This window comes from Phocoena phocoena, chromosome 8 (genome assembly GCF_963924675.1).
Source record: "Phocoena phocoena chromosome 8, mPhoPho1.1, whole genome shotgun sequence".
Taxonomy (NCBI): Eukaryota; Metazoa; Chordata; class Mammalia; order Artiodactyla; family Phocoenidae; genus Phocoena; species Phocoena phocoena.
In genome coordinates, this window is record NC_089226.1 from 75,927,969 (window position 1) to 75,944,624 (window position 16,656).

At 34.4% G+C, this 16,656-nt stretch overlaps 1 protein-coding gene across 1 annotated transcript in view; it reads left to right on the plus strand.

The window, feature by feature from the left end:
- The window catches only part of SLC17A6 (solute carrier family 17 member 6), a 37,548-nt gene extending 21,830 nt beyond the window's left edge, over positions 1 to 15,718 (plus strand). The window contains exons 5-12 of the mRNA XM_065881679.1: positions 947 to 1,034; positions 1,568 to 1,654; positions 4,634 to 4,776; positions 8,488 to 8,637; positions 11,776 to 11,908; positions 12,329 to 12,439; positions 12,903 to 13,030; positions 13,751 to 15,718. Of these exons, the coding sequence (XP_065737751.1) occupies positions 947 to 1,034; positions 1,568 to 1,654; positions 4,634 to 4,776; positions 8,488 to 8,637; positions 11,776 to 11,908; positions 12,329 to 12,439; positions 12,903 to 13,030; positions 13,751 to 14,086 (1,176 nt within the window). The 3' untranslated portion in view covers positions 14,087 to 15,718. The remainder of the gene's footprint in view (positions 1 to 946; positions 1,035 to 1,567; positions 1,655 to 4,633; positions 4,777 to 8,487; positions 8,638 to 11,775; positions 11,909 to 12,328; positions 12,440 to 12,902; positions 13,031 to 13,750) is intronic.
- Positions 15,719 to 16,656: the final 938 nt, after the last annotated feature.

Genomic DNA, 16,656 nt, shown 5'->3' on the forward strand with positions numbered 1-16,656 from the left:
TGATGACAAACTACAACTGTGACAGCTTACCCCTACTTCTCTAGAATTTAGTGGTGTTAAAGAAATGTCTAGTGACTATTTGACTTAAAAAAAAAACAACAGGCACTTTTGTTAATGTGCTGTGATAAAAATTTTGAGTCCATCCTCTGCTGGTGATAACCTTGAATTAATACCTTTGGAGAGTTTTATAACAAGTCCCTGTTGGCTTTAAATCACGATCTGAGTTTTCACTAAAACATTTCATTGAATGTATACTTTTGGCATCTAACTCTAATGATTGACTTTTGCTCCATCAGCCTGTAGCCTTTGAAAGAACATCATTTAAAAACTTGAGAATGGCATACCTGTTGCCCCTTCTCTTTCCATGAAGTATGGTGGGAGTAGACAAGCCAGATAAAGTGTTAAGGCACTGAAAACAATTTCCTGTCTCTCCATAAAGAAAGAAGAAATGATGGGATCAAGATAACAGAAAAAGAATATTTTAAAGGTTTTAAGTTCTAGACACTAATTTCAGGAAGTATGACCTTCAAGGATCTAAGCGTCACCATCCTCTGTAGGGATTTCTTATAGTTAGGAATAACTGAGTTTAACACCTCACAAAAATGTGTCTCAAATTACTCAAACTGTTCAGAATTGCAGATGAACTGAGTAATAAAGGACCTTTTCTTTGGCCTTAATCAGAAGAAACTTGAGGCAGCAGGAAGTCTTGAAGGGTGGGAAGAATTTGAACAGTTGACTAAAACCGAGGCCATGTCTTACCTGGTCTGGGCTGAAAGTTTTTAAAATGGAATTTCATGGAATGAGCAAAGAAAGGCCCATGAGTGGCAGCTTTCCCTAAGACCTTGCACCCATTCTAAGGAAACAGCATTGCATCAGAGAAGTGAATGTACTTATTTTCCAATGATCCTGCATCCTAAATGGTTATGGATATTTTCTCCCATCATAGGGCGTCACCTACCCAGCATGTCATGGGATATGGAGCAAATGGGCCCCTCCTCTAGAGAGGAGTAGACTGGCAACCACCTCCTTTTGTGGTGAGTATTATGTGCAGATATAGTTATGGCAGGTAAAAGCTTAGGAACAACTTTGATAAGAGTTGGAAGTTGGTAAAGCTCACCTGTAAAACCATTTGTGGTGTGTCTGTATGTATATGTGAGGAAAGGTTTTTGACCCACCATTTCAATTTCTGTAATTATTATTGGTCTCCTCAAATCCTCTATTCTTTCTTACATTTTGTATTTTATAGTAGTTTGTTCATTTCATCTGGTTTTCAAATATATTCATGAATAATTTTTATTATAGTCTTTTAAATGTTTTTAAAAATTATAGTATTGTATTGTTTTTCTATATCTGACTTGGGTATGTAGGTAATATTCACTTGTGTAGTCTTGTACTCCTAAGGCTAAGTACATAGACATATGTATGTGCTTGGATGTGCATGGGTGTGAGTGCACACGTACCCAAGTGTACAAAGGTGTGTTTATGTGATCCAACCAAGAAACATGAAATGAAGTCAAGAATTTTATTGATTTCACTTACCTTCCTCCAATTTTCTCTTCTACTTTAGGTTCCTATGCTGGAGCTGTGATTGCAATGCCTTTAGCTGGCATTCTTGTACAGTATACTGGCTGGTCTTCAGTATTCTATGTCTATGGTATGTTGCATTTCTATACAATAGAGTTAAAAGAAATGTGCACAAGCTAAAACAGTAAGATAGATCAGTGACTATACTGTGTTTACTAATTATTATTTTTTCATTAAGATTCCTTTCCTTTTATTCTGAGAAGATCAAGGAAAATGTTTTATCTCTGTGATTTTCTCTACACTGTTACTTTTTGTTTTTCAAAGCAACCACATTGCTGATGGAAACTTTGTAATGTATGGTATGTGTTGTCCTTGATTATGAAATAATTAAATTAGTTCTTGATTCAAAGCTGATTAGGAGGAAGAAGCTGGGCAGCACCCACTTCTCTTTTTCGGCTACTGCTTTTTTGGTCATTTCCCTAATCCTGCTTCCTCAAGACTCAATAGGGGTAGAAAGCTGAAAGGTGGTATTAGTGCTAATGCAAAAATTCAGTTTTGTGATGAACTATTAGCAGTCAGCTGCAGCAGCAGCGCATTTCAGTCCATATTTCCCCAGAATTAAAGATTAAGTGGAAAAAAATGACACGAAACCCAAAGTCCAAACTCCCTTTCTGTTCACTTTCTAACCAGAACCTGGAAGCTTACTACTTGAAAGTATCCCTGTAGTCTCTCTCTAAGAGATTCTTTTTTAATAAAAAGGAAAGAAGAAATATAAGAGATCTGGATTCCAACTGATGTTGTCACTGATTAATACCATTTTTGAACATGGGCAGGAGAATCTGAAAGATTAATGAAGTCTTGGTGAGCAGAACAGGACCTGGCTGCTTCCAAATTTGCTATGATCCATTCTAATTTTGAAATGTTCTCATCAAAGCAAGTTCTTGTATTTGCAGGATGTTGTTAAATGTACTTTATGGTAGGGTCTCTTATCCTTGTTCAAAAGCCATGGTTGGTTCCCACTAGCTATCTATTTTACATTTGGTAGTGTATATGTGTCTGTGCTACTCTCTCACTTTGGGAAGCAACTGCATAGCACAGGGACATCTGCTCGGTGCTTTGTGACCACCTAGAGGGGTGGGATAGGGAGGGTGGGAGGGAGACTCAAGAGGGAGGGGGTATGGGGATGTATGTATACATATAGCTGATTCACTTTGTTATACAGCAGAAACTAACACAACATTGTAAAGCAATTATACTCCAATAAAGATGTTAAAAAAAAAAAGCCGTGGTTGGGTTTTGGATTCATGAATGCCCTAAATGGTAAGCCATACATGTACTTGTACATATTTTTGTGTTCTAGGGAAATCTTTTTATCAGATTTTAATCCATACCTTTTGTTTGATTTTTTTAAAAGCCCATAATTCAAAGAGGTTTAAAGCACTTACTTATAGGGTATATATTACAAGTTGGCCATCCATTAAATTCTCTGATTTGTGCCTTAGTCCATTACTTAATTGAAGATGTGATGTGACTTTAAAGTAAGAATATTAATTTCCACAGAGGACTCATGACAACCAACCTCATTATTTCAAGTTATATCTCAATATTTATCATTGAATGCTACAAAGTTTAAATATCAATCTGAAAATGTCATATAATTGTACTTGTTTACTTGCTGTGTGTAACAAAAATTTGGTTTTTGAGCCACACATTCAATATTCATATTTTAAAAATTAATGAGATATGACCCATATGGCAGCTTAAGTTAAAAAAATATAATGCATATATAGCAATTAGCAGAGTGTCTGGCATTTTAGATGTATTCAGTTAGTGGAAATGATAATTATTACTAAATTACAAGAGTTCTCATTTATTGAGTGCTTATTTTGTGCCATCCTCTGTGCTAGTTGCTTTATGTATTACCTCCTTTAACTTCTGTTTGCAACAATCTTATAAAAAAAGCAATTATTTCATAGCGGAGATTTTCAGACATTTAGTTACTGATTAGAAGATATAGCTAATGAGTGACACAGCCAGGATTCTCATCTGGGAAGAGCCATACTCCATAACTGCTACACTATACCAAATTTTCATACACCATCTGATTCCAAATAGTGTTTGCTGTCATGTTCAGTAATTGAAAGGGCACAGCACATCAGAAGTTATGGTATTCAGGAACACTTGGAGATTGAACAGTCAAAAAAAACCAAAACAGTATTATAGAGGTCAGGGGCATTTATATTGTTACCCAGGGGGGAAATAGAACAGCATGAGGCAGAAATGAAATGGCCAGTTGCTGGGAAACCAGAATAAATTATGTGAAAGTTTTCTATTATTAATGCTTCAGATTTATATTGCACAATAAGAGTATATTTTAATGGTGAGAGTGCTATATAAAGGGATGAAAAAGAACTTGCAGTAGTATATTTATTATATTGGAATTCATAACTTTCATCTGCCCAAACCAATGATCAATAGGCAATAGTATGTGCTGTGGTATACAGTCACATAAACTGCTGAATGTTATCACATTAATTACAGAAGCCCATTTTTCATGTATAATAGTTATTCAGACTAAAATATTCTTCTAGATTTTATTTAATAGTCTGTTTACTAGATCTGGAAGTGCTAACAGGAGAGGGAAACAAGCATTTCTTTTCCCTGGAAATGCAGACCACTGGCACATATTAAAGACAGACAAAAATAAAAGGATTCACTCCTAGAGAAATTTTTTGAGGACAGGACTTTTGTCTTGTTTATCATATTTCTCTCACTCAGCAGAGTGCCTGGAATAGTAGCTTCTCAGTAAATCTTTGTTGGTTGTATGAACATGTTCCAAACTACACCATTCAATAATTGTTTATTGTGAATTTCCTGTGTATCCACATTATTTAATAGTGACAAAGAGATAAAACTACAGGACCAATCTTCAGGATGCTTGAAGTCTGGTGGCAAAAGACAAGCAAAGATGGCTAGATTCATTTGGAGAAACATAAGCTTGAATTCATATTCTATGGAATATCACAAGATTATTGTAGTTTTATTCCAGTAAATGACTGTTAAATGGAAGTATTTATGATGGCTTTTCCTTTTGAACTTTTGCTTTCAGGAAGCTTTGGAATGATCTGGTACATGTTTTGGCTTTTGGTGTCTTATGAGAGTCCTGCAAAGCATCCTACTATTACAGATGAAGAACGTAGGTACATAGAAGAAAGCATTGGAGAGAGTGCAAATCTTTTAGGTGCAATGGAAGTAAGAACTTTATTATGGTGTATATTCCTATTCTTTTTCTCCATCTCACCTCCCTTCGACCAACAAGATTATTTTATGAGTCCCTATTCAACAAAACTAATTTGGTATCAATCATGATTGTTTTCTTTACTCCATGCATATTCCCTGATTTAGAAATTATTGCTACTTCCTCCATCTATGATTTCTTTTCTTTTCCTTATCTTTTCTTATGTATCTTCAAATTTCAACTGAATTATAGCTATGACTGTAAACCTCAGCAAGTTTTTAAAAACAGTTCAACATAGCTCATAATTGAAACAAATTCAACCAATATTTGTTAAATTTAGATTATAGGAAATGTCAAATCACCTAACACAGTCATGAAAAGGGCTAGTTTTGTTCATTGAATATTCTAAATCTAAGTTTTATACATGTGTATTTCTATGTGATTTAGTAAGCATTAGTAAGCATTAGCATGCCAACCATAGGTAGCTAACCTGAAAAGTATTCTTAATATAATATAACCTTTTTATTGATAAAATGTTACCAATTTTTTAGAACTACTATATGAAGATCAAGTATTATAAAGATAATGTTGTGAAGCCTTTTTCTGATTATGGTTTAGTTTCTTGGGCAGGATTTGCTGATGTAGAGGGAAATGCAGTTGTATATCAATAAGTAAATGTTTTAGCACACATATTAATACATCATAAATAGTAATTCATGAATAGCCATCTGATGCTACAAAAAAGAAAAGAAAAGAAAACTGTTAAGCAAAAGTAATGTATTTAGAAGGGTTCAGTAACTCAGCACCTAATCAGTAGCTCAATTTCTTTATGCTAAGAGTTGGAAGTTACTCTGGCTGAGGAAGTTACATTGGCTGAGGAACAAATGCCCCTCATGCATTATGCTTCTCCTCTTTCTTTTAAAGGCTTCTCTCCAATTTCAACTCTATTTTATTTCACCTCTGATTCTCTACTTCATTTATTAGGGAAGGCCTGTCTTTGACATCTCATCCTAGGTAAAAAAAAAAGGTCTGTCACCCATTGTTGCTGAGGGTATCTTGGCCTTTAATGAATAAGAAAAATGCCATATTGGATATCATTCAGAAGTCAAACCAGTACTTAAAAAAAATCTTACATTATAATTGTTCCATTAGCTAAATAGAGTGGCATTAGAACGTGCCCTTCCTGTTTCTTTCTGTAAAGAGACTGGTCATTTCCTTCTAATGGTAGCTACTCAAGAAGCAAGTGGTGATGTGCGGGGTGGTGTGGATGTTGACAGTAAGCTCTGGTGCCCACCAGCTCCAGTTGCTCTGAATGGAATCTAAACATAGACTAATCTATGGTGAGTTCAGTACTTTGCTTCAATTTCTAGTCAAAAATAGTCTGATTGGCCCATATCTTCAGTGATCAAATATACTTCTTTTATTTACCAGTTCTCGAGAGGTTGTGTGTCAAGGTCAGGCATAAATTTTTTAAAACAATAAGAAATTTAGTCTAATTGAAAACCAATTTCTGGAAATGAGCCAAAAAGGAATAATTGGTAGATTGATAAAACAGTATAGATAAGCTCAAACTCCCCATTTTCTAGACCTTACTGTGTTTCTAGACACAATATTTTACTTCTTACTGATGTTTTTTACTTTCCTGAAGTAAATTTAAAAATGAGATCAAGTGGGAATAGGACTTGTACTTTAGTTATTTTGAGCTTTTTGCGATCAATTTAAATAATAATTGAAAGAATAAGTAACAGGAACATCCATATATCCACTGTATAGAAACAAGTTTTTAACATCTTGCCTTATTTATTTCACTTTTCTTTTTGCTGAACGATTTTAAAGTAAATGAGGTATCATAACTCTTTACCCAAAAATACATGCATCTCTAGAAAAATAAGAATATTCTCCTTCACAGTCTAAGTACTATCATCCTACCTAACACAACTGAAAATAATTCTCTAACATTATCTAATAACTAGATCATTTTCAAGTTTCTGATACCCAATTCAAATCCTAATACCTAGTCAATAGTCATGTCTTTTGTAGCCATTTGTTTTGAGTCTGGATCCAATTAAGGATCACATATTGCAGTTGACTCTATTGTCTTTTAAATCTCTATTTTTTTCTTTACAAGATAATTAAATATAAATACATACAGAAAAGTGCACAAATCGTAAGCAAATAGCTTGCTGATTTTTTATAAACTAAACACACCTGTGAAGCAAACAGCAGTTCAGTAAATAGAATGTTATCAGAATACCATAAGCCCTCCTACAGCTACCAACAATTTTTTAATATATATGATTAGACACTTTTCTCTTATATTTGTTGAAATGTTTTGCAGCCTGAAGAAAAAGTACTTAATAGAGATGATCCTGGTATGAATTAAAAACAACACCTTCTCAGCAGGAAAAAAATATTTTCTTATAATGTTCTGAAGTTATTACTTATTCAACTATAATGCTATAACAGACATTCCTGCATTTGGCCATCTTTGAAATAAGTAGATTCATCTGGCACCACTTTTCCAGAACACATCAGAAAAAAATTCTTTTAACTCTGCACTTTTTGAATCTATCTATGATGGTGTCACTAGAACTTTTATCTAAAGCCACAATACTCACTGTTTATTATTAGGACAGGTTTTTGTGTTTTGATTTGTTCCTTGTGAGCACCACAATATATCTTCCTACTATATTGCTTTAAAGTGATCTGTAAGAAGTTTCATTAGATTCACAATTAATACTAGCAATTATGAGGTTCTACATCCAAGAATAATTACTAAATCTGTGTAAAATATGTATGCCACCTCTTTTACTAATTTGGTCAGGTTAATAATCCAAAGCTAGCATTAAACACAGTTAGAGTAGGCTATTGTTTCTTCACCAAACAGTATTTCAGTGCTCAAAATAAAGAATTGAGAAAGTGTTTGGAACTGTGAGAGATATGTTAAGGTCTAAAAATACTAGTCTTGGGGAAAGATACTTGTTTTATATTTGGGCATACACAGGATCTTTAAGTATACTAGGTGTAATTTTTTGAGTGTCATAAGCAAAGCCAATCATATTTAAGTTAATTTTGAATGTCTTGAATATCATAAATAACTAGTTATGATGTATCCATGGTGTGCTGGGTGGCCACATGCTTTAACCCAGATGTATACCATGTGAATTTTACCGAATCTTGCACTCCAGTGTTACAGAGTTTATACTGATATGCGCTGGCTATCAAGAGAATTTGTAGTTAGGTAGTGTTATCATTGACTTTTGATAGCGCCTAGGATATTGCACTCTTAATTCTTCTTATTTTTCTCCTCCTAACTATTGATACATTGAATTTTCAACATTTTAAATAAAATATGTCAGATACCAACAAGGTCACTGATTTGGCAGTGAGTTTTAGCTGAGACCTGATCTATCACTGCCAAAACAAAACAAAGATCTTGGAAACTAGGATCTATGCTTTGGGAATTACTTTTCTATAAATATAGGATCTTGTATATTTCTAAAACTAAATCAATTTAATCAGAAGGAGAGACTGATATCCTTTTCTCTTCTTTCAACAATTATTCATGCAGCTAAGGTTGACTGGACTCTTGCAATTAATGATTCACTACCTCCTGCCTACCTCCTACTCATGTACATATCCTAAAAATGCGAAGTATCTATTATTCCCATTTAAGTTAGAAAATACTTATAATGGTCAGAATGGCTCTCTTTTTGGGATTTCAGAAATTCAGGACTCCATGGAGGAAATTTTTTACATCTATGCCAGTCTATGCAATAATTGTTGCAAACTTCTGCAGAAGCTGGACTTTTTATTTATTGCTTATTAGTCAGCCAGCATATTTTGAGGAAGTCTTTGGATTTGAAATCAGCAAGGTATGTAAAAATTATCCTTCTTTAACTAGAGCATTATTTTTTTACTTAAGTGACCATTAAGTTCCTTTGCCAAGATTTTATCTTCTAAATTTCATGAGTTATTCATTTATTTATTCAACAAATAACTTCTAATAAACAAAGACTAAGTAAGATGTTTGAGTGCCTACTACAATCAAGTGCCTGATAGAAATGGCTCTTTGTTGCTGGGAGCACAGACAAAACAGACCTCGTCTCTGCCCTCAGAGAGCTTACATCCTGATTGAGGTGGGTAGCAGTATAGGCTTTTCCCTGTAAATAAACATAATTCCCTTTAAGTTTCAGGTCAAAGACAATACAACAGTGAACAAAAATTCTTTTATTACAATAGAATTGTATTTATATAATTATCAATCTAACTCTCCTTCAATGCTCTCAGAAATCTGTCTGGCTAAAAGATTTGAGGATAGCAAAAATATCTGAAAACACTCTTGTATGTTATTTATCCAGTTTAATCATTTAGCAAGCATTTGTGGAACATGATATGTGAAGATTTATGTGTTAGATTCAGAAATAAAAACGTGGTTCCTTTCCTCAAGAGTTCACAGCTTGGTGGTGTAGACAAAAATAATACATTTCCAATTATAGCACAGCATTCTCAATGCTACAGACATTTATTTGTCGCTATGAAAATATAATCATTTTGAGATTTTTAGAAGGATAAAATGAACATAAAAATACTACTTTACATGAAATTTGCAAGGTCCTTTCATACTCATGAACAACTTGTTTGGTCTACCAGCTGGATAACTTTCGTCATTTCTATAGAAATGACGGAGAAACAGAGACTAGGGAAGGTATTTAAATTGCCTAAGGCCAAGCTAACAATAAGTGACAGAATCAAGTGTAAGCCCATATCCTTTGATTTATGTTTCAGTTCCCTTTACTATGCCATTCAAATTCAGGTAAACCGTAATTCATTTAAGCATTTCACAAGTATTTGTTCAATGCCATCTCTGTGCCAATCCCTTTGCTGAACCCATTTGTCTATACTGGCCATGGACTTGCTATTTCTCTTCATGTCATTACGTAAGTCCAGCTGGGCTCGCTATTCATATTATGTCTCTACTTGAAAGACTATCTAAGGCCTGGAACTGAAGAAAACCTGAATTTAGGAGTCTCTATTCTAAGAGCTCTTTTGTAATCCCTGTTTCTAAGGAAACTGTTTCCTCCATTCTTGAGAAGAATGACTGCTTTAGACAGGGCTCCTCTCTCTGGAGCTGATCAAACATTGCAGGGTAGCCTTTGGGAGCTCTGAGAGGTGTTATACTTCTCAACAAAGGCTGCTGGAGGTGTGAGTCCATTTTCACAATCTAGGACAAATATGACACTGAGAGGCTATTAATAAAGTGAGGTCTCGTCGGGGAGAGTGAAGGAGCCAATTGATGTTAATGAAACTGTGTGGTCATTCTGGCCTTGTAGCTCCAATTAATTGAAAATGCCTGAGTAAAAGCAACGATCTCTTGCAAAAACTAAATATAATCAGATATGTTGCTCTGATTCACTTACCATATTTTTAACTAAAGTTTTGGATAAATGCTACACACACAGATTGGCCTGAAGCTTTTAATTATACTGGTTAAAAAAAATTACTGACTTAACCTGAAAAATGTGAAAAAGAGGTGATTGAGGAAATAAAGCATGGGCTTTGGAGCCAGAAGCCAGGCTGACATGGTCCCAAATCCAAGCTCTGCAAGAGACTGTTGATACATAACATAATCTTGGGCCTGCTCTTGAATAATTGTCATCCTCAGTTTTCTTACCTGTAAATAATGGTATTAAGACCATCTTTCAGAAGTGCAACAAAATTTAAGTGAACTAAAATATTTACATGGAGAATGGTTCTAACCAACCTTAGTTAAATTGAGTGTCCTGTAGACAAAACCACAAGTGCAATGGCTTTTTCATACACACACACACACAGAGTCTCAGCCTATACTCATATATAAAACTTCTCAACCCCTTGAGAATGGCATAACCCTCCTCTAAGTCACAGTTTCTTCGTCAATGCACTGAGAATAATAATATTAAAAATTTTCCATCTGGAGTGAAAGAGATAATTAAAGTGCTTGGATATTTAAGGTATTTTAGAGTCTTTTACTACCTTAATTACTAACCATACCAAGTCAATGGTCGTGACACCACAGTATACAGCATAATAAAATAGAATATTTTCTCAAACCTTCAGTAATCTAGTTCGGAAGGGCATGTTTATACAAATAATAAACATTTATCTAATACTTAACATTTTCCAGGAATTGCGCTTCAAAGTATACTTAGTAAAAATCTTCCTTGTATCTTTATACATACAAAATGTACTAAGTCCATATATGTGATAATATACAATTAACATGTATTTTGTTCATAATTTCTGCCCCCGTGATGTCCAGAGGACAATGTCTTACATATAATTATTGATCAGAACGTGTGTTTAATTGATGCTGGCAGGTTAGGCTTTAGATTGGGCCATTTACTATGAAATTAGTACAGAAACTATATACTGCTCTATGACAATGTGACCAAGTATTGGTATTTGACAAGGAAATGCCTAAAACTGAGAATTGATTTGCATTTTTCTGGGCTCTTAATCTTTAGAAACTAAATATAAAACTCATAAGAGATATATATTTAAAATGGAATTAGGGTTTTAGCCTTATTATAAATTAAAATGAATTTTAAAATAGTCTCTTCAAGGTTTGTCTAATGTATCTCTCTTCTCTCTGACTCTGTCTCTGTCTCTCTTTCTCTCCCGCTCTCATGCTAATGATGAGATTTTGCAAACATATTTAAGACTATAAAAAGGATACATAAATGTGAATCACTCTGTGATAAAATTCAGGATAGTTTACTCATAAACTCAAAATTTACTGACTCAGAAAAAAAGTATTAGCTTCTAGAAGATAAAAATGGATCAAAATAACTTTGCTTAGCTTTTCTCACTTATTCTGTGGAAGTTATTGCTTATTCTGGGACTAAGTAAGTAAGTGGTCATTTAGAGGCAGTATTTTTTTTCTTCCTTGTCCATAAAGAGCTTATGAGACTATTAAATTGCCCATATTACTTATGGACACGTATATTTCTCCCCTTTCTGTTTTTCATCAGGTTGGCATGCTATCTGCTGTGCCACACTTAGTAATGACAATTATTGTGCCTATTGGAGGGCAGATTGCAGATTTTCTAAGAAGCAAGCAAATTCTTTCAACTACTACAGTAAGAAAGATCATGAATTGTGGTGGTAAGTACATAAATGATGTTAAGAATGTGTGTTTATTTCATGAAGTTCCAACTGACGTGAGTGAGTCAACCTTTTCCATGCGTATCAAATATGCTGTTAAATTTGCACCCTCACTGTTCATTCATAATCATTCTCCCATCTTCAAATTTTCATAACTCCTAGTTTTAAATAATTGCATGACTAACTTTACCTTTCCCACCATTGAAACTTAAGGTTGTTTTTGATGTTTTTATTAAAACACAAAGAAGGCTTCAGTAACCTTTGTGCATAAATTATTACTGTTATTATTATTTTTTAAGATAGGCTCCCTGAAGTGGTTTTCTAGGTCAAGTATTGATGTGTGATCATTTTTAACAGTTTTGACTGATCAGAAGAATTTACATAAATTTCTGAAATATTTTCATGTGTCTGTTTCTGAAGGTTTTGGCATGGAAGCAACGCTGCTTCTGGTTGTTGGTTATTCTCATACTAGAGGGGTAGCAATCTCGTTCTTGGTACTTGCAGTGGGATTCAGTGGATTTGCTATCTCTGGTAAGATACTTTTTAAAAAAATATGCACTTGTAACACTTTGACTTTTGTTAGTGATAAAAAGTCTATACATTCTACTTTCCCCTTTAACATTTTGAATGTTGAGAAGGTTTACTCAACATATTTCCACTAGAAAATAAAAATAATAAAACATTTAGAAATTATTATTTGGATATGTTACTCACTACTCACTTTTCCCCTGCTTACCCTTACTCTTTTTTTTAAGTGAATATCTCCTCCTCTCTGTGGAGTGACTATCACATATTAAGTATTGGATAACAAATCATACCTCCTTTCATTCTCATTATACCCCTGAGCTAAATTATCAAAAAGTAGTTATTAAGCACATGCTATGAGCCTGGTATCTTTTAAGGAGGGTGGTGAATGTGGTAGAGGATACTCTATAGTCACCCACTTCTTAGAAGTTTGGGATTCTCTGAGCCACATCTTCTGTGTGTATTTCAGGTTTCAACGTTAACCACTTGGATATTGCTCCGAGATATGCCAGTATCTTAATGGGCATTTCAAATGGTGTTGGCACATTGTCAGGAATGGTTTGCCCTATTATTGTTGGTGCAATGACAAAGAATAAGGTAAGATAGAGCAAAAGAGATGTTCACTTGTAGAATATCTCTCTCATGGTTGGGGAAAAGCATTAAAATATTCTCTTTGGCATTCTCTTTGTGACCCAGTCGCCACACCTCTGAGTAGGGGAGATAACTGAGGTTCAGAAGAGAATTTATCTCTAAGAGCTCTGAGGGAATCCTCTTCCTCAACCAATAAGTGTATGCTTTTCAACACCTTTTAATATTTGTGATATCCCTGGTGAGGCAAAACAACCACCACCTAGCTCATTATTATAAACAAGTGGAAGTCTTCTGAGCTTTATTTGTAAACATCAATTCAGACTTCTCTGCAGTAATTGATGGAAGAATATTGTTATCAGCTATTTGTCTTTATAGGTAGAGCTTCTAAATTATGGTTTACCAAAAGGAAATAAAAGAAGTGGGAGAAAAAATATGTAACTCAATGGAAATTAAAAGATAGGTTATGAATCTTTTAAAAATTAGCAGACCTTAGATATATTTGGAGTTCTATTTCAGAACTTTAGATTAAAAATTTTTTTAATTTTTTGAATGAAAGTCATAGTATTATAGAGCATTTCTATCACATTATTTGCTTTGTGTGATCAGAACAGGTGTTTCCCCTGAAGATACCATTTTATGAAAAGCTTGATGGTGGAACATTCAGAGATGTTAGGCTTTTCAAACATGGGGAGTTTGTTCTCACAGTGCCACTTTTTGTCACTGCAGTCACGTGAAGAGTGGCAGTATGTCTTCCTGATCGCTGCCCTAGTCCACTATGGTGGAGTTATATTTTATGCAATATTCGCCTCAGGAGAGAAGCAACCCTGGGCAGACCCTGAGGAAACAAGTGAAGAAAAATGTGGATTTATCCATGAAGATGAGCTTGATGAAGAAACAGGGGACATTACTCAAAATTATATAAATTATGGTACCACCAAGTCTTACGGTGCCACAACACAAGCCAACGGAGGTTGGCCTAATGATTGGGAAAAGAAAGAGGAATTTGTACAAGAAGACGTACAAGACTCATACACTTACAAGGACCGAGGTGATTATTCATAACAAAGCTAATTGCTGGATTTATTTTTAGTGTTTGTGATTAAATTAACTGTGATTGCACAAAAATTTTTTAAAAAATGTGGTGTAAACATGTAAACATATCAGCCAGGCAAGTCTTGCTGTAAAAATGAAATCAAAACAAACTCATGAAGTTACCACCAAGTGCAATCTATAGAAGTTGTGAAATTCCATCATTTCCATTCAAGTCATCCATTCTTGCATTTGTGATTTAAAGGTTGACTGGTCAAAACTGTAGAAGCAAGTAGTTAATCATTGGATTCATATGAGCGAAAACTCATCACCATTTAATAAAGCACAACTAAAACAGTTGGCACAACCCATCCTACAGAGGTTAGGAAGCCAAAGCTATTTGATCATGCAAAATGCACTTACGTATTTCTTACACTGTAGGGCAAGATAGCGTGCAGAAATCCTGCTAAAAAAAAGTGAAGTTGTCATGTTGGCTGCATTAGATGTTGGCGACATTTACTGACTTAAATCATGAAGTTGAGCTATCTGTCATGCAGAGAAGAATGTTGTGGGCTAGCAACTAGCAAGGTGTACTAAATAATTATTATTACATAATGTAGAATATTTTGTTGATTCTCAGGAGGAATATCTTGCAGTGTTTTATATGAAATGCTTTGGCACAAACATTTATATCTGTGAAAAGGAACTTGTAAAGTGAGGAGTATGCTTCATGTTCTTCCCTTCATTTACCTAACAGTATAAAACACTTCACACTTCAATAAAATCTGACTTTTCATGTAGCATATCACTTAACTTTTTTGCAAAAGATATTAAAAATAAACTCCAATGTATTTTTTATTACAACTTTGTACTGGTTGTAACTGGCATTAGAAAAAAAAAGATGCATACACCATAAAGAATCTAATAAGAAATTTAATATGGAGATATAGCCCTTAAAATGCAATATTAACAACAAAAGAAATAGAAATGATATAGATATCCTTCTTCCTTAGTAATTAAATATAGATAAAACTTGTGCCACAGAGCTATATATAATATGAAAAGATAAACTTAATAGAGATATTGTAAGTAGACAATTTTATTACTTAAATTCCCATTAAAATATTTGTCTTAAATATATAGGACAATAAATTATATTAAAATTATATCTATCTATATATCTGTATATCTTATACATATCCATACACAGATACATAATAAACAATCTTCAGAAAAAACCAAAAATAGCATACACCTAATGTTGGGTTAGGGGATTGCAATTTCTACTTTCATAGAGTCATAGAATTTTAGATGGGGCAGAGGCATTTTGCTTGTCATTTCTTAATATAACTCAACAGGAATTGCAACATTTGTGTACCGAGCAATAAGTGCAATGAATAAAATTTCCTGTCTGTATATTATCTTCATTTTGCTTGTGGTAGCTGTTCGGGTGGTTGGAATGATTTTTTTCCTTTAAAAAGTTAACATCAGACCTCTTTATAATGTTCTAAAATGACAGTGATGCATTTCCCAATTCAACTTAAAATACTATTGGTGTGTTTAATTGTCTATTCTGAATATTTGATCTGTTCATTGTATTGTGCTAGTGACTGGAGGCCCTGCTAATGCAAATATAAAACATAAAGTTTGTTTTAAAAATGCAAACGATTCTTGACCTTAAGATAATAAAAATATCTTTTGCTTTGCGTCTCAAAGTGATGTAATGTGATCATCGCTTCTGTTGTGTTGAATGAAAAGATGTGGACTATCATTTTGCTGCAGCAAAAAAAAAAAAAAAGTGTTAATAAAATGTTCTATTTATCCTTTTGCAAAAAAACAGTACATTAATTTGGGTTTATTTTATGTTGTTGTAGCTTGGCTTTGTATAGTTTAGCTTGTGTAAGTCCCAACAAAATCAAATGCAGGCTCAAGAACATCAGCCTTTTCAGCCACTTGAGGTTTAATGGAAGAACATGGCATTCTTTAGATTGTGTGGGATGTGGTTCCACAAAGAGAGTTTTACATCAAGAAATAGGAGGTCCCTGAGTCAAACTCTTATCTTTCAATGCCTGTCTTCTCACAACTTGTGCTAAGCTTTAAAAAAATTAGGAAAAAACTCAACACTTGTCAGATCAATGATACTACCCAATTTTATTTTTAATTTTATTTATTTATTTATGGCTGTGTTGGGTCTTCATTCCTGTGCGAGGGCTTTCTCTAGTTGCGGCAAGCGGAGACCACTCTTCATCGCGGTGCGCGGGCCTCTCACCATCGCGGCCTCTCTTGTTGCGGAGCACAGGCTCGAGACGCGCAGGCTCAGTAATTGTGGCTCACGGGCCTAGATGCTCCGCGGCATGTGGGATCTTCCCAGACTCAGGGCTCGAACCCATATCCCCTGCATTGGCAGGTAGATTCTCAACCACTGCGCCACCAGGGAAGCCCCAATACTGCCTAATTTTGACTTTACATATACCTTGTGCGGGAACTGCCCTAACCATTTTGTGTGGAGTATCTTATGGAACACCACAAAGGACCCTCCAAAGTAGGTACTCTTTTTGTTCCCAGATTACAAATGAAGGAATTGAAGCTCACAAAGTTTCAAT